The sequence below is a fragment of the Marmota monax genome, unplaced genomic scaffold (genome assembly GCF_021218885.2).
Source record: "Marmota monax isolate L192 unplaced genomic scaffold, Marmota_monax_Labrador192_F-V1.1 WCK01_AAM20220418_F8-fsc00594, whole genome shotgun sequence".
NCBI classification, from domain to species: Eukaryota; Metazoa; Chordata; class Mammalia; order Rodentia; family Sciuridae; genus Marmota; species Marmota monax.
The window spans coordinates 9,876-34,174 of NW_026692477.1; the positions used below are offsets into that span (position 1 = coordinate 9,876).

The window sequence follows — 24,299 nt, forward strand, 5'->3', positions numbered from 1 at the left end:
CATGCCTGATATTCTTTTTCTCAGATTTTTCTGTCATGATGTAGAAGATGGAAGATGGAAACAACAATGGCTGTATGAAGCAGCAACTGGATTAGGGTTCTTGAATGGGTCTGTGACAGAGGCAATGGCTGTCTTGGGCACATTACATGGAGAGCATGTGATAGAGATGCATTAACTCTGAACTGAAACCCATTAATGGAGCACTGACGTGTTAAGTTTTTGCAGGTCTCAAGTGCATCTTTCTATTTCGGAGTTCCATGAATTTAAGTCTTTCATAGTAGAGGCAGTTTCCACTCCCATTCCTGGTGTTCTTTTTTTTTTTTTTTTTCAGATTTCTCAGTCATGATGTAGAACATGGACGATGGAAACAACAATGCTAGTATGAGGCAGCTACTGGATTAGGGTTCTTGAATGATCTGACAGAGGCGAGGTCTGTCTTGGAAACATTCAATGGAGAATATGTTAGGAGAAATGGATTACCACTGAAATGGACGCCTTTAATGCATTACTGTAGTGTTAGGAATTTGCAGGTCTTAAATGGCTCTTTCTTTCTTACTTTTCTGGTGTCCCTTGATTTTAGGGCATTCATAGTAAACTGCAGTTTCCACTCCCAGTCATGGTGTTCTTTTCCTCAGATTTTACTGTCATGATGTAGAAGATGGAAGATGGAAATGACAATGACTGTCTGAAGCAGCAACTGCATTAGAGTTCTTTACAGGTCTGTGACAGAGGCAATGGCTGTCTTGGGATCATCCAATGGAGAGCATGTAAGGAGAGATGGAGTACCTCTGAAATGAAAGCCATTGATGGAGCACTGTACTGTGAGGAATTGGCATGTCTCAAATGCAACTTTCTCTCTCTTTTTCTTTTTTGGTGTCTCATGACTTTAGGGCATTCATAGTAAAGGCCAGCTTCCACTCCCAGGTGTGGTGTTCTTCACCTCAGATTTTCAGGTCATGAAGTAGAAGATGGAAGATGGAAATGACAATGCCTCGCTGAAGCAGCGAATTAGTGTTTTTGAAATGTTCTGTGATAAAGCCAAAAGCTGTCTTGGGAACTCTCAGTGGGAAAGCGCCCCTTGAGACTTCCCAGTTGCTATGGGAACTTATCTGTTCAAACAGAGGTTCTGTGACACTCATGGAGTTCTTCACTTCTTGACCATGAGGTTTGGATGCCAGGTGTAGGAGTTAGAAGTTTATCAAAGCAAGCTGGTCATCATAATCGGGTTGCCCCTACTTATGACCCTGTTTTGCTTGCTTTGCACAAACTTTCTCCCAAAACCCCTTTCATTGATCACACTGAGAAGGCTTGTGGTCATTGCACTCCATAGTGTAATAGCCTGTTTGGGTCCCATCTGCTGCCACCTGCAGGGTGGTTGATTGAGGAAACCAGATGAGGGGCCATGGGGGATGAGAAAAGTCAGAAATCCAAGGGGTGAAAAAGCTGGAACTGGGTGTCGATTACACTCTGGTAGAGTGCAACGGTCAGGAGCCAGCTCAACACATTTGTTACATAAGTTTCATACTTAAAAGGTTTTTTTTGTGAGAAAATTTGGGCAAAGCCATCAAAACCAAGGTCATATGTATGACCAGTCCAATTATGAGTAGCAGCTTGTGCCCATAACGTTCCACCGCTGAGCCCTGCCACCTGAACCACAAGTTCAAGAACTGAATAGCTCCCTGGGTGGGACAGGTGGAACAGGTCTTCACCCAAGAAACTGGGCAGTCTTGACCAGCGCCTTGCATCAAGAATTCCCACGAGGGGCATCACCTCCCGGGACAATTAAAGAACCCTAATTTAGTCATTGCTCCCAACAATTGCCTAAATGTTATTCTATATGTCCATCAGTGTTGAGGAAAACACTTCAAGTTGCTGCTGAATTTACATCCTAATGACTGGGTTCCAGTTTGAGCTCACTGGCAATTTTGGAAGCAATATTTTTGAATGCCTTGGATTTCTCTGATATGGGCTTAAAGCGGACCCCGTTTAAAGACAGTCTGGGAAGTTTACATACCTCCATCTCCCACTGCACCACTTTCTCGGTGTACCCATCTCCATAGATGCAAAGGAGCAGAAAGGGCGTCTTGTGCATATATTGGCAGTTGTTGGCATCTAGCACCTTGCGGATTTCCCTCATGATGTCACTAGGATCCATGGCACTAGTGATTTTCATGCCCCAGGTGAAGTGCAGGGAGCGAGGTTTTGCTTGTTGGTTCTCCTTTCTCTGCTCAGCAGAGACATGTTGACTTGAACCCTTATATCTCAGGGTCTTCTCAGACTCAGTTGGAGGCCTTCTTGTGAATTTAGATGTTAACTTAGTAAAAACACCAGTGGTGCCTCTTCTTTGAGTCTGGGGCAATGCTTCAGCTGGATGGAAGCAGCTGGGTGAGGCAAGAGGACCTTCGTGTGTTGCAGTTTCGGATTCCCGGGGCTGGCGGTGGAACATTCTACGAAGGACACTGGCTCTGGGGAAGCAGATGCAGCCCCGGGTGGAGGTACTTGGGACACTGTGGGTTGAAGTCACTGGAGGGCTCTGAGCAGGGAAGTTGCTGTTGTTCTGACCATTCCGGCTCACTGAACGTGTGTCTGCTTTGGTTGTTTTGCGGCAATGTACTTACTCCACAGTGTCTTCCCTCCAGATGGTGTGCTGCTCTTGTAGGCAGCAGGCATTTTCTTGAATTCAGGAGTCTCCAGCTCCTTGGGACTGGTGGTGATCCCAGGTAGGGGCCTGGCTGGAGAAATTCCCTTTCCTCCCACAGCACTGCCACCGGATTTCTGGGAGGCCATTTGATGTTCTCTGAGGTGACTCTGGGCAGTGCTGGTCAGATATGGCCCAGTTCCAGCATGGTCCAGGGACTGTGTCTGCTTCTGAGTGGAAACGCTTCGCTGCACTTTGCGGTGAGGAGGCCAGCTGGTGCTCTTTCTGAGGACCCTGCTTGGCAGCAGCTTAGCCAATGAGATGTTTCTGTGGGAGATGGCCACCTCTGGACCAACAAGAGGTTGGAGGACATCAAGGCCTCTGTTGATCCACCTGTCTCCCATAATTTCGGCCAGGGTGCTGCGCTTAGTTGGATTGAGCACCAGCAAGCGTTTCAGCAGATTTTCACATTCTGTTGACATGTACAGAGGGATTTGGTATCTACCTTGTAGCACTCTGTCTCTAATTTCTTTCACATTGTCCCCAACAAAAGGAAGCGACCCGGTGACTAGGGTGTACAGAACCACGCCAAGACTCCACACATCCACTTCGGGACCATCATACTCTATGCGCTGGAAGAGCTCTGGAGCTGCGTAGGGTGGACTGCCGCAAAACGTGTCGAGTTTACACCCAAGTGTAAACACGTTGCTGAGTCCAAAATCGGCTACCTTGATCTTCATCTGTGAGTCTAATAACAGATTGTCCGCCTTCAGGTCTCGGTGGGCGACCTGCTTTTGGTGACAATATTGGACTGCAGACACGACCTGCCGGAATATAGATCTTGCCTCCTCTTCCTGCAGCCTTCCTTTGTTGGCCAGATAGTCCAAAACTCCCCCTCCACTGGCGTACTCCAGGACCAAACAGAGTGCTTTTTCGCAGTCCAGAGCTTCATAGAGCTTCAGGATGTGTGGGTGGTCTAACATCTTGAGGATTCTCACCTCTCTGTACATCTTTTGGAGGACTTGTGGCTTCAGATGTCTCTTATCGATGATCTTGATTGCCACTTCTTTACCTGTGATGACGTGACGGGCCAGCATGACTTTGGCGAAGGTCCCCTTGCCAAGGGTTTTCACTACTGTATAATCTCCAATGCGAGGTGGTTTACCTGCAGAGGAAGCTGTGGATTTTGGGCGCTGTGCTCCAGAGTGCCCGGTCTGGGAGGTGTCTTCTGCCCGTCTAGATCCATGCGAGGGGGTGCATGGTTTGACCCAAGTTGATGATCGATGGGTCTGGATGTCCCTGGAAAGTTTAGGATAGGTTAGGGCTAGGCAAGGACAGGGGTTGGGGGAAAACAAGGAGAGAGTTGGAGATGGGTTGGGGAAAAAACAGCCACAACTGCCTTTTACCAACAAATACCGTGCCCAGTTCAAAAACTCGCTCTGGGAACATCAAAGGCCAAAAGGCAAATGAGGAGTGGTTCTAGGTCCACTCATTTCTAGGATTCTCATTCTATTATCTCCTAGGCAATCAATGCAGTCATAAAGGTACTGACTGCATAAAGAGTGGTCATATGCACCCTAAGTGGACCAAGGACCCAGGCACTTACTCTGTCTATGGAACTTGACAGTTTGGGGGTCAAGACCTGACGAAAAAGAGAACTATTTTTTTTTCCAGAAATATTCAGCTGGACATAAACACACTTGACAATTCAATTTGGATGGTGAAGTTGATTGGTGAAAGCATTGGGGTTGTAAGAGTGGTCCACTTTACCTTTTGAATATAACCCTGGCTGCTTATTTTAAAAGGGAAATGTTTTTCTTTTCCCCTTCTCCCTGTCTCCCTCCCTAACCTGGGGGCAGGGAACAAGATTACCTTGAGTTATCTGTTCTCCACAGGAAGGAGAAGTCACCAGAAGAACTAGGAAGTGATGAGCTCCCAGATCAACTAGTTAATCATAACACACACTCAGGATGCACCTGGGAACCCCTGGTCAGGGCACACCTGGAGTGGAGCCTTTGAATAGTCTCCTTAAAAACCCTCTGTTTTCCCTGATGGGCAGAATCAAATCTTCTGGCACAGGAGTCCCCTGTGTTTCCCCTTTGCTGGCAAAGCAATAAACCTCCTTTTACCTCGATCTCAAAACCTTCTCCTCATTATTGCATGGCCATCAGGGACAAGGCCCAAGGTTTTTGGTAACAGGTCAGGGACCCAGGCTCTAGTGTATTGCTCATCTGCTTTTTTCCCCTAGTGTCTTTCAAAAGTCTTCAAAACTCCTTTATTCAATCATTGTAGGGGCCGCAACATGCAAATACTAGTTTCACCTCTCTTCTTTGTAAAAGTTGTCTTGCATTTCTGCCAAATACCTGTATCTTTCAAGGAGATTATTAATTTACTTCCAGTATTGAACATGTAGGCTTTTTAATATCAGTAAAGAAACAAAATAAAATGTGTCACACATGTGGCCACTTAATACTTACAAGTCATTCTCAAAATAAACCCGGATGCAATTTCAAGTGCAGCCGCACTCCATCTGCTGAAATTTTATATCTTACCCTATGGTATGATTTTTGGAAATTAAGTCATTTTTTGAACAAATACAAAATATTCAAAAATGGGCCTGGCATATGCTTTGTACTCATCAACTACTTGTGGAATAAATGGTTTACCATTGCTTTGTATTCTTAATTACCAGAAGAGTGTGTGTGTGTGTGTGTGTGTGTGTGGGCACATGCACATCAATGCAGCATTTCCTTGTTAATAGCAGTCTTCTTGTTCATATTGAATGCTTTCACACATTATATTCTAATAGTGCTACACACATCTGGTGTCAATGTAACAGTGGTCCACCTTGTGTTTTGAATAGAGCTCTTGACGCTCTGCCCCTGTAACTCATTTTTTAAGTAGATATGTTTTTATTCTCTTCTTCTCTCATTGCTCCTCCCTAATTTCAGGGGGAACAGGATTATCTTTTTTTCCCCATTTCAGGCAGATTTCTCTCTCTGAGTGTTCACACCCACCAAAGGAAGGACGTAATCCAGACTTTGGGGATGGTACCAGAAGATCTCAGAAATGATTCTCCCAAATTAACAAGTGAATTACAACTCCAGACAGAGAACATGTAGAATGTAGCCTTTGAATCACCTCTTTATAAGCCCCCTGTTCCTGCTGATAGGCAGAATCACAGCCTTTGGGACAGAAGTCTCCTGTGTTTCTCTTTTGTTAGCAAAGCAATAAGCCTTCGTTTTCTTTTCTCTCAAAACCGTGTCCTCCTTATTGGACTGGGCTTTCAACAATATCAAGATGGTATAACGAATTCAAAATACATACTATTTGCAATTAGTAGACAGGTATCATTTGAGTCTACCAGATTTGTACAATAACTATTAAATATTCTCCCATATTAAGTGGCTGATACTGTGAATACTTTAACCTTTTCTCAGTGACTCATGTTCACCTCTAGCAACATCAATAAATGTAAGATTTCAAGCCTTATGGGCCTTCCATAAGCTTCCATCAGCTCTCAATAGAGGTCTGACACATTGTTTTGTTTTGTTGGGTTTTTTTTTTTTTTTTTTTTTTGGTGTTGTGTTTTGGTATTAAACACCCACTGAAAAACTTAGATTATTTGTCTAAATTTTATGTTGTGACCATATAATTTAAGATTTAAAGTGAAACATTTTGAGAGTTAAAAAAGGGGGGCATAAGAAGTAGTCAACAATAAAATTATACATTATTTGGAACATTTTATATTGGCTGATGATTAGCTTTATTTTCTCACTATGCCTATACAATGGTATAGTTAAAAAGTAATGATTCTAGTAAAACAACAGTTCCATTTAAAACAAGTAATGGTTTTATTTACTACAATGGTTCTAGTCAAAAACTCATTTTAAATAAAATATTTTATGCAAATTAAAATTCCAAAAGTTCATAAGTACCAAAGTGTCTTTAAAAAAGATAAAATCTTTATATTGGCTATAAACTCTTGAAGAATGATAGCTCTTTGTATACATCCATGTTCTTTTATCAGATTCTTAACCTCATGTGTTCTTTAATCTCATGTCAGAGATATTTTTTCTGAAGAATATATTTTTAAAGAAGATCTCATTTAAAAACTTCAGTGCATTTCCCACAATCCTGGTCATGCTTAAATTTTATAATTAATATTTGCCTATATTGATTTTCTCAGTTGACTCTTTTCAGCATATTCTATTTTTAATCAGGAAAACAATCTTTCTACAATTAGTGATATACCTGTTAAACTCAGTGAGAATTATTATAAAGAATATCTTAAATTCAAATTTTTATTTAAAAATATGTACATATTTTAGCCAAGTATTTTTATAGGTCTCCCTTCTCTTCAAAGTGCCTCTCTTCATCTAATGTTTTCACCATGCAAAATGTGCTGACATGTTATCTCTGTTTATGATTCTTTTTACAGTAGTGCCAAATTTAGATGGTATAAAGTTATAATCTTTATTTCATGTCAATAAGGCTGCTATGATTTGATTCTGTGTCCTTTCCAAAATTCACATTGTAATTGAATGTCATTGAAAGAATATTATGAGGTAAGTTTGTTGAGGTGATGAGGCTCTGCCCTCATAAGTGGATTATGCTGTTATGGTGGGAATAGGATTTCATAACAGGGTAAGTTAGTGCCCCCTTACCCTTCTATACCCTCTGCCATGGGATGACCCGGCAACAAAGTTATCACCAAATGCTGTCTCATGGATCTTGGACTCTCAGCTTCCTGAACTATAAAATATAAGTTTCTGTGATATGTTACTATCACAGCACAAAATAACAGAATCTGTAACTTTCTAATTAAAATAAATGTCCGGAGTTGGAACATGGCGGTGGGTGCAGAAGGAGCAATCCCATGACCTCCTCAGCTATGCTGGCAAAGAGAGACTTCAGAATGTCTGGATGCTGTCTGCTCAAGAACGCCTAGCAATGTTGGGCTGAGGTGGTACCTAAGTGAGCAGTTTGAGTGTCTCAGAGGCCACAGTGTGCTCAGGTAAGGGTGAATCCAGGCCACCTGGAGCGTGGAGTTACTGGCTGGTTGATTTGTGACCCGCCACCCACCCACTGCGACTCAGTGCTACAGAGACCCTTGAGCAGAGTAGAGAAACAAAACTTTGGAGCTTTGGAGGATCTTTTGAGTGGTGCCAACAGAGCCTCCATGGTCCAGCAGACCGAGAGCTGAGGTAGGATTTAGGAGATACAGACCAGACCCACTCTTCCCATCGGACACCCTGGCAAGGAAACCAGGGTCCACCCTGGCAGAGAACTGATGTCATCAGAGTTCGGGGGATGGATCCCTCCACAGTGAAATTGGCGACCACAGCGCTGACAGCCGAGGCCTTTTTCACAAGCTCCTGGGGGCGTGGCTACCTGAGGGAATTAGGCAAAATAAGCCAATGGCCCCCAGCTCCAGTGCTCCACAACCTTGGGGTCTGGGTGAATAGCAAATAGAGAGAGTGCCCAGTCTTTCAAGAGAACAGGGTACCCAGGGGGCTGTAGGCCTGGAGTGTAGCTAGATCTGTGGAAAATGGCACCAGTGAGTGGGGCCTGGCGGGCTGGAGAAGCATGGGTGGAGGGGGTGGGGGGGACTGCTGGTGACCAAGAATGGCCCTGGGCGACCAGGATTGGTGAGCCACCCAGCTGGGGAGGAGGAGCTGTCTCACAGGGATTGTTTCTTGCATCTTGAGGGCAGAAGTTTGGCCCAGAGGGCACAGCTCCACTTACTGGAAGAAACTCTTAAGACTGCATTTATGTTTGTTTGTTTGTTTGTTTCAACTTTTAATTTTTTCCCCTTTTCCTTTATTCTTCCTATTTTTTCTTTCTCTCTATCTCTCTCTTTAATGACTTCTTCCTTCTGCTTCCCCTAGCTTTCCTCCCAAGCATTACGACTTCAATTATGTGTAATTTACTAAACGCATATAGGTGAATGTTCCAAGGCGGTCTACAGTACTCCCAAGTCCCTAGCTACCCCCAAATACTCCAGTCCATTCTCCTGTAAATATCCCACTTCAGTAGAGCAATCTTCCAAGGTTGCTAAGATATACCAATCCCCATACCATCATATCACCCGACCCAAACATAAAGTCCTAAGACCAAACCGTTGATCGCTACACGCCATCAGAATCTGTATGTCATTTATGAAATGAATGTATTTGCTTTAAAGTACAATAAAACCCAACATCTCTAGACCTAGTCTCCCATCACAAAGGAGAGATCCTGGAGATATACAAAACCAAAACAAATTTATAGGAGTAAATAGTAACACAGCAGTCAAACAGAGCCAGAAAATAACACGAGCATCATGAAAAAACAAGGGAAAAAAAGGATTACAAACAATGCAGGACAGTCTAAATCTACAGGAGAACCTAGAGGTATCAGAAAAATGGTCAGATAAAGAACTCAAGGCACACCTGACACAGATGGAATGGAATCTTAAAGAGGTCATTAGACAGCAAATCGAAACAATGAAAGAACACCTCAACAACGAATTACATAAACAAATTCAAGAAGCAAATCAACAACTCTACCAGGAGATAGAGTTTATAAAAAAAGAATCAAACAATAATCCTAGAAATGAAGGAAAGTATAAACCAAATTAAAAACTCAAATGAGAGTATTGCTAGTACAGTAGATCAAGTAGAAGTCAGAACATCAGACAATGAAGACAAAATATATTATCTCAAAAACAGTCTAGTCAACTCAGAAAGGCTGGTAAGAAACCACGAGCAAAACATCCAAGAGATATGGGATATCATAAAAAAAAAATCAACTTAAGAGTCATTGGGATAGAGGAAGGTATAGAGGTCCAAACCAAAGGAATGAGCATTCTGCTGAATGAAATAATTTTAGAAAACTTTCCAGACATGAAAAATGAAATGGATGTCCAAATCCTAGAAGCTTACAGGACGCCAAACATACAGAACCACAATAGACCAACTCCAAGACACATTATTATGAAGATATCCAACATACAGAAGAAGGAGAGAATATTAAAAGCTACAAGAGAAAGGAGGTAGATTGCATTCAGGGGTAAACCAATTAGGTTAATGGCTGATTTCTCATCACAGACGCTGAAAGTGAGAAGATCCTGGAAACATGTATTTCAAACGCTGAAAGATAATGGGTAACAACCAAGAATATTGTATCTAGCAAAATTAAGCTTCAGGTTTGACAACAAAATAAAAATCTTTCAAGAGAAACAAAAGATAAAAAAATTTGCAGCCAGAAAACCAGTACTGCAAAGCATTTTGGGCAAATCAGTAAATGGGGGAAAAAAAAAACTAATCAAAGTGAGAAAAACAAACCAAATTAAAAATGAATAAATAAATAAACAAACAAACATGACGGGAAGTACAAACCATATATCAATAGTAACCCTAAATGTTAATGGTTTAAACTCACCAATAAAGCGACATAGGCTGGTAACCTGGATTAAAAAAACAGACCCAACAATATGCTGCCTCCAGGAGACTCATCTGATAGGAAAAGACATGCACAGGCTGAAGGTGAAAGGTTGGGAAAAATCATACCATTCACATGGTCCTCAGAAGCAAGCAGGGGTGGCCATCCTCATATTGAATAAAATCGACTTCAAGCCTAAGTTAATCAAAAGGGATAAAGAAGGACACTATATACTGTTAAAGGGAATCATTCACCAACAAGACATAACAATTATCAATATTTATTCACCAAACAATGGTGCTGCTACATTCATAAAACAAACTCCTCAATTCAAGAGTCAATAATTATGGGTGACTTTAACACACCTCTCTCATCATTGGACAGATATTCTAAACAAAAGTTGAATACAGAAACTATAGAACTCAATAACACAATTAATAACCTAGACTTAACCGACATATATAAAATATATGAACCATCATCAAGGGGATATACTTTTTTTCTCAGCAGCACATGGATCCTTCTCAAAAATAGACCTTATATTATGCCATAGGGCAACTCTTAGAAATTATAAAGGTGTGGAGATAAAACCATGCATCTTATCTGATCATAATGGAATGAAACTGGAAATCAATGATAAAACAAGGAAGGAAAAATCCTACATTACTTGGGGAATGAACAATATGTTACTGAATAATCAATGGGTTACAGAAGATATAAAGGAGGAAATCAAAAAATTCTTAGAGATAAATGAAAATACAGACACAACATATTGGAATCTATGGGACACAATGAAAGCAGTTCTAAGAGGGAAATTCATTGCTTGGAGTTCATTCCTCAAAAAAAGAAAAAACAACAAATAAATGATCTCACACTTCATCTCAAAACCCTAGAAAAAGAAGAGCAAAACAACAGAAAATGTAGTAGAAGGCAAGAAATAATTAAAATCAGAGCTGAAATCAATGAAATTGAAACAAAAGAAACAATTGAAAAAATTGACAAAACTAAAAGTTGGTTCTTTGAAAAAATAAACAAGATCGACAGACCCTTAGCCATGCTAATGAAGAGAAGAAGAGAGAAAACTCAAATTACTAGCATATGGGATGAAAAAGGCAATATCACAACAGAAACTACAGAAATACAGAAGGTAATTAGAAATAATTTTGAAACTTTATTTTCCCATAAAATAGAAGATAGTGAAGACATCGATAAATTTCTTAAGTCATATGATTTGCCCAGATTGAGTCAGGAGGATACACACAACTTAAACAGACCAATATCAATGGAGGAAATAGAAGAAGCCATCACAAGACTACCAAGAAAAGCCCAGGACCAGATGGATATACAGCAGAGTTTTACAAAACCTTTAAAGAAGAACTAATAACAATGCTTTTCAAGTTATTTCAGGAAATAGAAAAAGAGGGAGCTCTTCCAAACTCATTCTGTGAGGCCTACATCACCCTGATTCCGAAACTAGACAAAGACATTTCCAAGAAAGAAAACTACAGACCAATATCTCTAATGAACTTAGATGCAAAAATCCTCAATAAAATTCTTGAAAATAGGATGCAAAAACACATCAAAAAGATTGTGCACCATGATCAAATAGGATTCATCCCTGGGATGCAAGGCTGGTTCAATCTATGAAAATCAATAAATATTATTCACCACATCAATAGGCTTAAAGATAAGAACCATATGATCATCTTGATAGACACAGAAAAAGCATTCGACAAAATACAGCATCCATTTATGTTGAAAACACTAGAAAAACTAGGGATAACAGGAACTTACCTCAACATTGTAAAAGCTATCTATGCTAAGCCTCAGGCTAGCATCATTCTAAATGGAGAAAAATTGAAGGCATTCACTCTAAAATCTAGAACAAGACAGGGATGACCTCTCTCACCACTTCTATTCAACATAGTTCTCAAAACACTGGCCAGAGCAATTAGACAGACAAAAGAAATTAAAGGCATAAAGATAGGAAAGGAAGAACTTAAATTAGCACTATTTGTGGATGACATGATCCTATACCTAGCTCACCCAAAATGTTCTACCAAGAAACTTCTAGAGCTAGTAAATGAATTAAGCAAAGTGGCATGATATAAAATCAACATGCATAAATCAAAGGCATTCCTGTATATCAGTGACAAATCCTTGGAAATGGAAATGAGGACAACCACCCCATTCACAATATCCTCAAAAAAAAAAATAAAATACTTAGGAATCAACCTAACAAAAGAGGTGAAAGACCTATACAATGAAAACTACAGAACCCTAAAGAGAGAAATAGAAGAAGACCTTAGAAGATGGAAATACCTTGTTCATGGGTAGACAGAACTAACATCATTAAAATGGCAATATTACCAAAAGTACTCTATAGGTTTCATGCAATGCCAATCAAAATCCCAACAGCATTTCTCACAGAAATAGATAAAGCAATCATGAAATTCATCTGGAAAAATAAAAGACCCAGAATAGCAAAAGCAATTCTAAGCAGGAAGAGTGAAACAGGCAGAATAGCGATGCCAGACTTTATACTACAGAACAATAGTAACAAAAACAGCATGGTACTGGTATCAAAACAGGCAGGTAGACCAATGGTACAGAATAGAGGACACAGAGACCAATCCACAAAATTACAACTATCTTGTATTAGACAAAGGTGCTAAAAGCATTCAATGGAGAAAGGATAGCACCTTCAACAAATGGTGCTGGGAAAACTGAAAATCCATATGCAACAAAATGAAACTGAATCCCTTTCTTTCGCCATGCACAAAAGTTAACTCAAAATGGATCAAGGAGCTTGATATCAAATCAGAAACTCTGCGTCTGATAGAAGAAAAAGTTGGCTCTATTCTCCGTCTCATGGGGTCAGGCTCCAAATTCCTTAATATGACACCTATAGCACAAGAGTTAAAATCAAGAATTAACAAATGGAGCATACTCAAACTAAAAAGTTTTTTCTCAGCAAAAGAAACAATAAGAGAGGTAAACAGGGAGCCTATATCCTGGGAACGAATTTTTACTCCTCACAATTCAGATAGAGCCCTAATATCCAGAGTATACAAAGAACTCAAAAAATTAAACAATAAGAAAACAAATAACCCAATCATCAAATGGGCCAAGGATCTGAACAGACAATTCTCAGAGAAGGATATACAATCAATCAACAAAAACACGAAAAAATGCTCACCATCTCTAGCAATCAGATAAATGCAAATTAAAACCACTCTAATATACCATCTCACTCCAGTAAGATTGGCAGCCATTATGAAGTCAAACAACAAGTGCTGGCCAGGATGTGGGGAAAAGGGTACATTTGTACATTGCTGGTGGGACTGCAAATTGGTGCAGTCAATTTGGAAAGCAGTATGGAGATTCCTTGGAAAGCTGGGAATGGAACCACCATTCGACCCAGCTATTCCCCTTCTCAGACTATTCCTCAAAGACTTAAAAAGAGCATACTATAGGGATACAGCTACATCAGTGTTCGTAGCAGCACAATTCACAATAGCTAGAATGTGGAACCAACCTAGATGTCCATCAATAAATTAATGGATAAAAAAAAAATGTGGCATTTGTACACAATGGAATATTACTCAGCACTAAAAAATAACAAAATCATGGCATTTGCAGGGAAATGGATGGTATTAGAGCAGATTATGCTGAGTGAAGTTAGCCAATCCCTAAAAAACAAATGCCGAATGTCTTCTTTGCTATAAGGAGGGCAACTCAAAGCAGAGAGGGAATAAGAGCATGAGAAGAAGATCACCATTAATCAGGGATGAGAGGTGGGAGGGAAGGGGAGAGAGAAGGGGAATTGCATGGAAGATGGAAGGAGACTCTCCTTGTTATACAAAATTACATAGAAAAGGATGTGAGTGAGGGCAAAGGGAAAAAAACAACAAAAAAAGAGAGAGAAATGAATAGATGGGGTAGAGAGAGATGATGGGAGGGGAGGGGAGGTTAGGGGGCATAGGAAGGGGATAGGAAGGGCAGCAGAATACAACAGACACTAGTATGGCAGTATGTATAAACGTGGATGTATAACCAATGTGATCCTGCAATCTGTACATGTGGTAAAAATAAGAATTCATACCCCCATTTGAATCAAATGTATGAAATATGATATGTCAAGATCATTGTAATGTTTTGAGCAACCAATAAAAAAATGGTACCAGGAAGCCCTTCTAAAGGCTCAGAAGGCAAAAATAAAGAATAAAGAAAATATGACTTCAGTGCTTACTATATGCTGGGCTTGGATCTAAAAACCTTGATATAACATAAAGAATTTTCATGTAATGGTGACAAGACAGGCAAGAAATTTTAAGTGAACATCTATATTCACAAAGTTTGAATGAGATTTAAACCTAATACCATCAAAAGATAATTGTAAACCTCTCTCATAACAATGTACCAATTCAGGCAAAATACACTTCATTCAAATATTCTGTAATTCTGCAGTAGTAATACTTTCCTAATTCTCTCTGATTTGAAGTAAATGGATGTCTTTTTTTAACTAATATACTCCAATAAAAACACTGAATAGATTTCTAAAAGTCAAAACATAAATGAAAATACATTGTAGAATCTGGCACTTATATCTATTCTTAATCAGAAATTAGACTAATTTCTTCTACAGTTTGTATAGATGTGCAAATAATATTTTAAAGATACATTTATAAGTACAAAAATATGTATAGAAATTTAAAAAATCTTTTATGTTAAAACCATATTTTGTAAACTGTAAGCTGTAATTTCCCAATTGCAAGTTATTTTTCCAATATAAGCCTTTATTTCTCAAAGTGAAAATTGTATTAATCATTGACTCATTTTTATATTGCTGATCTTAATAAGGTAAGTAGATCCCACTAAAATGGTATCTATTTTTCTCATATTTTCTAAAAATACATTTTTAAAAAAGACTAGAGAAGTCAGGAAGCCATGAAATGGTCTTTACATGAGTAAAGTACAACTCAAATGCCCTCTTTTATTTCGATAGCATTCATTCAACCTCACTTCTAACCCCTTGAAACCGGATTAACTTCTGTATTATGATGATACTATAAGCATACTACTCTTACCACATACAATAATTATCATATTATATTGTGTCATAAAATACAGTATAATATAAATATATGCAAATACTTTTTTTCACATTTATTATCTGATAGAAGAAAGCTGGTTGAGAAATAAAGAAAATATAAAAATAAACATCATATGACTCAATATCCCTTCAACTTCTCTAAATTAAAAAAATAGCAATATCATGGTGGTGGTAGTATTAATAAAAGTAATAATAGCTAGAGCTAAAATGAATATTTATAATATCACTTCATACATTTGTTCTTTTTCCTTTTTCTAGAAGATATTTGATTCCCTCCTAAATGTTAGTTGTTCTCAATAGGTCAGTTGCTCTACATTATAGCTTCATGGAATTTTTTTTTAAATATCCATGACAGGCCCCAGAACAGGCATTCTAATGCATAATCTTCTTTTAAAAATTTTTAAATGCAAGTGGATGGTGGCACAATTTTCAATATGCTTACAAAGCTTTTCATGTTTGAAGATGGCACAGTCAGAACAGAAGACCACTAGTATATCAAAGCACTAAAGCACTGACCCACTTTTGAGGAAGAGTCTGAATAGGGAGAATGGAGGACATATAGATGCTCATGTGTCATTTAAGTGTGGACTAATTAATTGGGCATGATACTTATGAGAAAAAAAAGAGTAACTTAATTATCTTTTGGATCTAGAATGCCCCCCCAAAAAAGCTCATTTGTTGAAATATGGTCCCCAAGGCAGAAAGATTCAGAGATGGATCTTTTAGGCAATGATATGACCATGAGGACTCTGACTTCATTAGTGGATTAATCTATCTGATGGATTTATAATTTGAATGCATTTACTGGATCATGGTGAAAATTATCAAGAGGTGAGGCATGGCTTGAGGAAGTAGGTCACTGGGGGGCATGCCTTTGAGGACTATATCTGCCCCTGGACCCTTCTTCTCACTGCCTCTCTGTTTGCCAGCTGCCCTGGCTGACAAGATTTCTTCTGTCAAACCCTTCTGCCATGATGTTCTGCCTCAGGCCCATGTAGTAAATGCACTGAAACCATGAGTCAAAATAAACTCCTTCTCTTTTAAATTGTTCTTGTCAGTTACTATAGACACAGCAATGAAAAACTGAATAACACAAACTTAAATTTTTAATTTGACCATCATTTATATAATTCCATCCACACTTTGAAGAGGATGGAATGTGTCAATCAGTATTCCCATCTTTTGGTTTATACAAGTTCATACAATTCACATTCAGTTGAGCTCTTTTTCACTACTAAACACATAACTGAGACATTTTCTCCTTGTACCAATAGTTCCAATACATGTTTTCTTATAATTGTCTAATTTTTATAATAAAAATAAATCCAGCAAAAAGTTACTGCAAAACAAACTTTTTCATTATTTTATTTGTGGTTTCATATGGTGAACACTAGTGCTCTCTCTGCCCTCTCTGCCTTTTGAAACTTGGGTACAATTTGTTTTCAACAAAAAAAGAAAACATATTCTCTATTTGTGTAACCCAATTCCTCAGTGATGGTATTGTATTAATTAAATCAGTAAAGAACAAACATTCCTGGTTTCATTTTTGAAGTTTTTAACTTCATCAGAGCAATATTTCATTTAAGGAGTGAAACTTCTGCATAAACTTCAGATATATTGGAAGTGTCCTTGAGACCAATGACCTTCCAGTTCAGAACTGACCATGATCTTTCCTTTGGGGAATAACCCTGGTTATCATTCTGACAAGACACTTTTTAAAAAATTGTTTATGAGTATTGTGGGTGTTTCTCTTTTGACTGCATTAATTTCAAGAGGAAAAGTTTATATATTTGGTACCAGGCATACATCTCAAAACATATGATTTAATACCTTTTGTACTCAATATCGTACAAATGATTCATGTACAAAAATTCACATGTTTTGCTTCTTTCTTCTTCCCAGGTATCACTCTTATTGGTCTAAATTAATACACTTTTAGGCTTGTACTAAATATCACCTGACTATATGTAATTTGGCTTAATTATGCATTTTCCTCCCTTTTGACTTGTGTTTGTTTTCTTTAGTATAAAATGAGATGAGAATGATTTGATTCACTAACATAGAGTTAGGGCTCAAAGGTTTTAGGTCTTTTAACCCAGTGAATTTTATTATTTCTAGGAACAAAAGAAATTCAGTCACCAGAAAAATGCAAACTGTTCGTTATTTGGGGGGAATTTTATCCAAATTAGCAAAAATGAAGTCTTATTATCACTGTTTGCAGATGAGCTGATCTTATGTATATAAAACCCTGAAGAATCCACCAAAAAAACCTATTAGAAATAATAAATGAATTCATCAAAGTTGCACAATACAAAATCAGTAGTTTTCCTTAATACCAAAAGCAAATGATATGGAATAGGAATCAAGAAAACAATCCCATTTATAACGGATGCAAAAATGATAACAAAAGGAAACTTTAATGAGGTGAGAGATCTCTACAATTAAAATTATAAAATAATGATGAAAGAAAATTTAAAAATACAAAAAATGAAAACATATCTCATGTTCATGGACTAGAAGAATCAATACCATTAAAATGTCCATATTACCTAAAGCAATTCACAGATTCAATGAAATATCTATCAAAATACCAATGACATTCTTCACGACACTAGAAAAAAAAAATCCTAAAAATTGTATGGAACAGAAGCATCCTAACTAACCAAGGCAATATTGAGAAAGAAGAGCAAAGTAGTAGACATAACACTACCTAACTTCAAAATATACTGTGAAGGGGCTGGGGCTGTAGCTTAGTGGTAAAGTACTTGCCTATCACGTGTGAGGCACATATTTCAATCCTCAGCACTGCACCACATAAAAATAAATAAATAAAATAAATGTATTGTGTCCATCTACAACAATTTAAATACATACACATAAATGCACACATACACACACACAAGATATATATAGATATACTAGAAAGCTGTAATCATCAACTGATCTTTGACAAAAATGCTAAGAACATGCATTTGAGAAAAAAGTCTTTTCAGTAAATGGTACTGGGAAAATTGTATATCCATAAGAAAAAAAAAGAAACTATATTTCAATTTCACCAGTTACAAAAATAAGCTCTAAGTGGATTGAAAACTTAAGTGTAAGATCCGAAACTATGAAATCATCCAAAAAAATAACATTAGGGAAAAGTTTGAAGACACTGGAATGGGCAAGAATTCTTTGGATAAGATCTCCAAAGCACAGTAAACAACAATAAAAATAGAAAAGTAGATTGTATCAAACTAAAAAAACTGCACAGCAAAGAAAACAATCAACAGAATGAAGAGGCATTCTACAAAATGGAAGAAAAAAATATTTGCAAAATATAAGCAGCTAAGAAGTTTTTACCTAGATTTTATAGGAAACTAAAAAAATCAGTAGGAAAAAAATCCTGATTTAAAAATGAGCAACATATCTAACAGACATCTCTCAAAAGACATATCTAAAAGACATCTCTATAAATGGCCAAGAGATATATGAAAAACATCACTAATTATTAGGGAAATGAAGATCAAATCTACAATAAGAGGTAACTTCATTCCACTTAAAGTAGCTGGTATCTAAAAGATAAAAAAATATATCAAAAAGAATAAGATAGAAGTGCAGTAAATGTATAGTGAAAAGGATACCTTTAACACTATTTTTGGAAATGAAAATTAGTACATGCATTATGGAAAACAGTAAGGATATTCCTCAAAAAATCAAAAAATAGAGTAACCATATGGTTCAGCCATGCTACTCCCAGGTATATGGCTGAAGAAATCAAAGTCAGAATACAAAAGTGATACTTTCATCTCCATGTTTATTGTAGCATTACTCACAATAGCAAAGATGGGAAATCAGCCTAGGTATGTCAATGGATAAATGGATAAAAAACACACACACATGTACACAAGCACACTAGAATATTATTCAACTATAAAGAAGAATGAAATCATGTCATCTGCAGGAAAATGGATGCAACTGGAGGACAGCCTGTTAATCACAATCATCCAAACATAGAAAGATAACTATCTTCAGTTTCCTATAAAATCTGGGTACTAGCTTCTTAGCTGCATATATTTTGCAAATATTTTCTTCCATTTTATAGATTGTCTCTTCATTTTGTTGTGGAATGTGGTCATTAAAAAATAGAAAAAGGGTGACCCCAAAGTAAGAGACTATTAGGATTGGCAAGGGATCTTGAGGGAGAGGGGAAGAAAATAGAAGGTAGAATGAAGTGTGAATATAATCAAGGCATGCTATATACATGTATAGAAATATCACAATGAAACCCATTGATTTGTACAATTAATATGTACTTATAACAATAATAATGATAAAGAAAATACAGTATATACTATATGTAAATACATACAGTATGTATTGTGTGTAGAGCACCATTTTGCTATGTAAAAGAATAAAATCCTGACATTTGTGACAACATGGATGAAACTGGAGATCATTATGTTAATTGAAATAACCCTGGCACAGAAAGAGAAGCACCACATTGTCTCACTCGTATTTAGAATCTAAAAACATTGATCTCCTTGAAGTTGAGAGGAGAGTGGTATTTAGCATAGGCCAGGAAGAATAGGGTAGAGAAAGGTGCAGGGAAGGGTTAATCAATGGATATGAAGTTTCAGTTAGAGTCAAGAAGTTCTGGTGTACGACTACATTATATGGTGACTATAGATAATAGTAATATTCCATATATTTCAAAAAGCTGGAAGAGATTTTGAATGTTTTCCCCATAAAAAAAATAATGTTTAAGGTGACAGATATTTTTAAATCTGATCTAAACATTATATAATGCATATCTTTATCAACATATTAAATAGTACCCCACTAATATGTATAATTTTTATATTTTTTATGAGCCAGTAAAAATAATTAAATTTTTTAAGAAATAAAGCCTGCTTCATGTTTTTTCTTTATTTCATAAAAATTGAAATTGATATACCAAAGACTAGAGTTTTCAGTGGAAAATTTTATTAATGAATAATCTTTTTTTCTTTTTACTAAGAAATTCCATTTTTCATTTCTAAAGCAAAAGAGAAACATCAGATATGTAAGAATTAAGGAAATATTCTATCAATGGACACATGCTGAAAATATTCCTCAAAGATCTGCAAGTAGTGAAACATCACATTGCACCTCATAAATATATGCAATTATTATTTGTAATTTAAAAAATAAAATAAAACCAATAAATCTGTTAGCACATCATGAACAAACGTTTTAATTTTTCTACCAAAAGACAAAGACTCTTTCCTTGAATCCACCAGAACAAAACAAAATCAAAAACAAAACAAAATCTAAAAATAAGGTTTTTAAAATAGCCACATTTATTCCTTCTATGCTCCCCCTCCCTCTCCCATTATGGGTCAGTCACCTTATATCAGAGAAAACATTAGGCATTTGGGTTTTTTTTTTGAGGAATAGAGGAACTCTAGATAGAGCAGAGGGGTGGGAGGGGAAGAGAGAGGCAGGGGTTTAGAAATGATAGTGGAATGTGATAGATATCATTATCCAAGGTACATGTATGAAGACATGAAATGGTGTGAACATACTTAATATACAAAGAGAGATATGAAAATATTGTGCTCTATATGTGTAATAAGAATAATACATTCCCCTGTCATATATTTAAAAAATAAAATTAATAAAAAAATAGCCACATGTAAAGTAAGTTGTTTGAAAATGAGGCTAACCAGGAAAAAAATATACAATGAACAAAATAACCTCAAGAAGAATAGCTAATAATAATAATTTAGAAAAATAAGGATGATCAGAAAAATGAGAAATTATACCCCAATTGATTCAAATGTATGAATTGCCAAGATCATTGTAATGTCATGTGTAGCTAATAAAAAAAAAGAAAAAGAAGGATGAAGTTTTCAAAATAGTGTTACACATAAAATCTATTAATTTGCTTACAACATAGTATTAAAATTGGGGAAAAAATTCAGAAATACAAGAAATATCAGTAAAAATGGAATGACTGTATAGAGAACAATTTTTTAAAAAGTACAATGAACTATGAAGTACTAACAAAATAAATTTTCAAAAATAAAAATAAATTTATCCAAAGGAGTTTTGGAAGAAATAAGAAGTAATGCTGCAGTTTTAGGTTATTTAGAAAAAAAAAACTTAAAAGCTTTATATATAAAAGGGATATAGGGTCAAAGTTTTTCTCAGAATCAAACCCATACCCATATTGTTGTTGTTGTTATTAAGAAAAATGCAGGGAGCTATAGAACAAATATGAGGAAAGGAAGAAGATATAATAAAGATAACTGAATAAACAAATCTAAAACAAAATAGTTGGAATACATAAATTTGAAAACAGCAAATCTGAGTGACCCCAAATAAGGTTTACAGTAATTCACACAAGCTTGAATTGGCACAATTGAAACAAGAGAAAAATAAGAAAACAGTACTAAAATTGGGTATAAATTACAGTTTAAGATTATTACAAAATGGTACACATATTCACACAATCCACTGGTATTATTTTTATACATGTGAAAATTAAGCCAGAAATGTTTTTTATTTAGTCGTTTTACTAACCATGTTTCTACTGTAACAGTGTAAATAATCATAATAAATCAGAAAAAGAGGTGGAGATTTCAGTATTACCTATACTTGAGTAGGTAGTGGCCTGGAGAAAAAGGAAACAGAAAAACAGAATTACTTATCTGTAAATTTTTCCTTTCCCCTAAAATAAGACTCATAGCAACATTAAGTTATTTTTTCATGTAGAGTATTCCGAAGATAAATAAAATGTAAATATAGCAAAGCTTATTGAAAATAGGAAGCATTAAAATAGTATTGTACTTTTTTAAACTGCATATAACCTTTGAAATATTTTTTAATATTTCTTTCAATTACAGACATGATTGGTTTTTCCAGTGCCTACCCTCAGGTTACCAAACCATGTCAGCAATGCAGTACACAGAACATGATATAATCACACACTGAAGTGGACATGGCCAACATAAGCAATAATAAACTGAATTTTGACCTAATGTGACTGAAAATAAAGGATCATATCATACCTAGAAAAAAGAATTAGGATCACCAGAAAATAAATCTGATCATTCCAAAACATACATTGAAATGCACCATAGAACAAGTTTCAAAGTTGATTCTGAAGTTCAGCAATGAATTCACTGAACATTTAAAATGCATTATATTAACCCCTTTTAAAATATCTGATTTCAAGCCTCCATTTCTACATTTTCACTTCATGAACAGAGAAACATTAAATATCCAGTGCAGACATGCAGGGATTCTCATCCATCCCTTGCTTTCCATCTACCAGGCACTTCAGGTTTCCAGAGGTTCCATAAGTAATATATAATATGTGAGGAAGGTAGACAGATGCCAAACCTCTGTCTGCAGAGACAACTTTTTCAGGAGGAGGAAACAGAAATAGAGCTTGCTAAAAGGTTTCCAGGTCTGGAAGTCTAAGGAGTTGGGTTGAAATTTGACCTTAGTAGAACAGAAACCACTGGGTAATATTTAACAGCAAAATATAGGCTTTAAATAACACTTTACATGCTGACTATAGAAAAATGGAAACAACTTCTGGGAGTCCAGGCAGGACATCCAAAGTCTTTAACAAATGGTAAATCATAAATCAAGTTAAACCTGGGACCAAGAATAAAAACAATGACATTATATTGTTATGGGGGGAAGTGGGTATTTCTTAAGTCTTTAATCTCCTAGAAGTCTGATTATTTTTCTTAAGTTTTAGGAGCACCCACACCATAAGCAAGGTATATCATTCAGGCTTTTCTCCTCCAGAGTTGTCTTTCATGTTCCAAAGACATAAATCAGAGATTTTCTTTTTTGAAAAAATAGCCTTTTAAAATTCATATTCTAAATACAAATATATTGCTGAATATAAAAATAAAGTACTATAAGCTATAAGAATGAAATTTATAAAGGATTCCTCTTTTGTACACAGCCTGACTTTAACTTCACCTTTCATTAATCTTCCCTTTCCTAAAGACAAATTTCAGAGCTGTAGTAAATTTAATTATGTTAACAGAAGCCTACCTGTTCTATTTTCACTCCTATTGTTATATTTGTATTTTGAAAATGAAGAAAATTAAAGCTGGAAGCATCTTTAAAATCATCTTTATGGTGTTTTATCATTAATTTTCTCTAAACACTAACAAAAAATTAATGAAGCCAGGGGAAAAGTCCAATGAGTAGATTAAAAAATTAATAAAATAAGGGGTTTTTGTTTGTTTTTGTTTTTTTTGCTGATGCTGCACACCTGTTTAAGGCATGAGCCACTTTCTTCTTGTTCCTTTCTGGTTCAAGTGGAGAAGGTGAATAGGGAATTTTAGGATCACAGTTTGCCTTCATGTTCCTACCTGGTCTGTTGATTCACTGGTTCCTGTCCTCAAGCAACCAACTCCAGTATAGTTAGGGACTGGCCCAGTAAAGAATGTACCTTCTTTAGCCATCTTCACTGTGTCTGTGTGACAGACATAGCAGCTCTACACTTCCCAGGAAACATCTTCAGTGGCTTGGCTTTTATTTGTCTTAATTATAGTCTAGGATTATTACATTCATCTGAAGGAAGTAATCATGGAATATTATGATGGAATGTTTGTGCTTTTTCCCAGATTCATATGTTGAAGCCCTTACCCTCAATGTAATGGTAACTCAGTATAACTTGGGAATGGGGCCTCTGGGAAGTCATTGGGTTTTATGATTTGGATATGGAAAGTTCCCCCCAAAAGTTCATGTATCAAAAGCACCGTCTTCAATGAAGCAAGGTCTAGAAGTGAGGTTTTTAGGAAATGATAGGGTTGGGAAGGCTGTAACCTCATCAGTGAAATAATCCATTTGATGGATTATTGATGTAAATGGACTATTGGGTGATAACCAGGCAGGCGGGGTATAGCTGGAAGAAAGAGGTCACTGTGTATTTGCCTCCTTCCTGGCTGCCATGAGCAGAGAGTATTTGTTTTGTTTGTTTGTTGCATGCCCTTCTGCCATGATGTTCTTCCTTGCCTTAGGCCCAGAGCAGTGGAACTCGCTGACCATGACCTCTGAAATCATGAGCCAAAATAAACTTTTCTTCCTTTAAGTTGTTTTTTTCTGTATTTTAGTCATAGCACA

General features: G+C 36.8%; 1 protein-coding gene across 1 annotated transcript; it reads right to left on the reverse strand.

The window, feature by feature from the left end:
* Positions 1 to 345: 345 nt before the first annotated feature.
* On the reverse strand, positions 346 to 23,638 carry LOC124091849 (MAP/microtubule affinity-regulating kinase 3-like). Its single transcript, XM_046443066.2, is given in 4 exon segments — positions 346 to 2,610; positions 2,613 to 4,077; positions 7,877 to 8,032; positions 23,546 to 23,638. Coding segments are annotated over 4 exon segments (2,436 nt in total). The 3' UTR covers positions 346 to 1,888.
* Between the last annotated feature and the right edge of the window lie 661 nt (positions 23,639 to 24,299).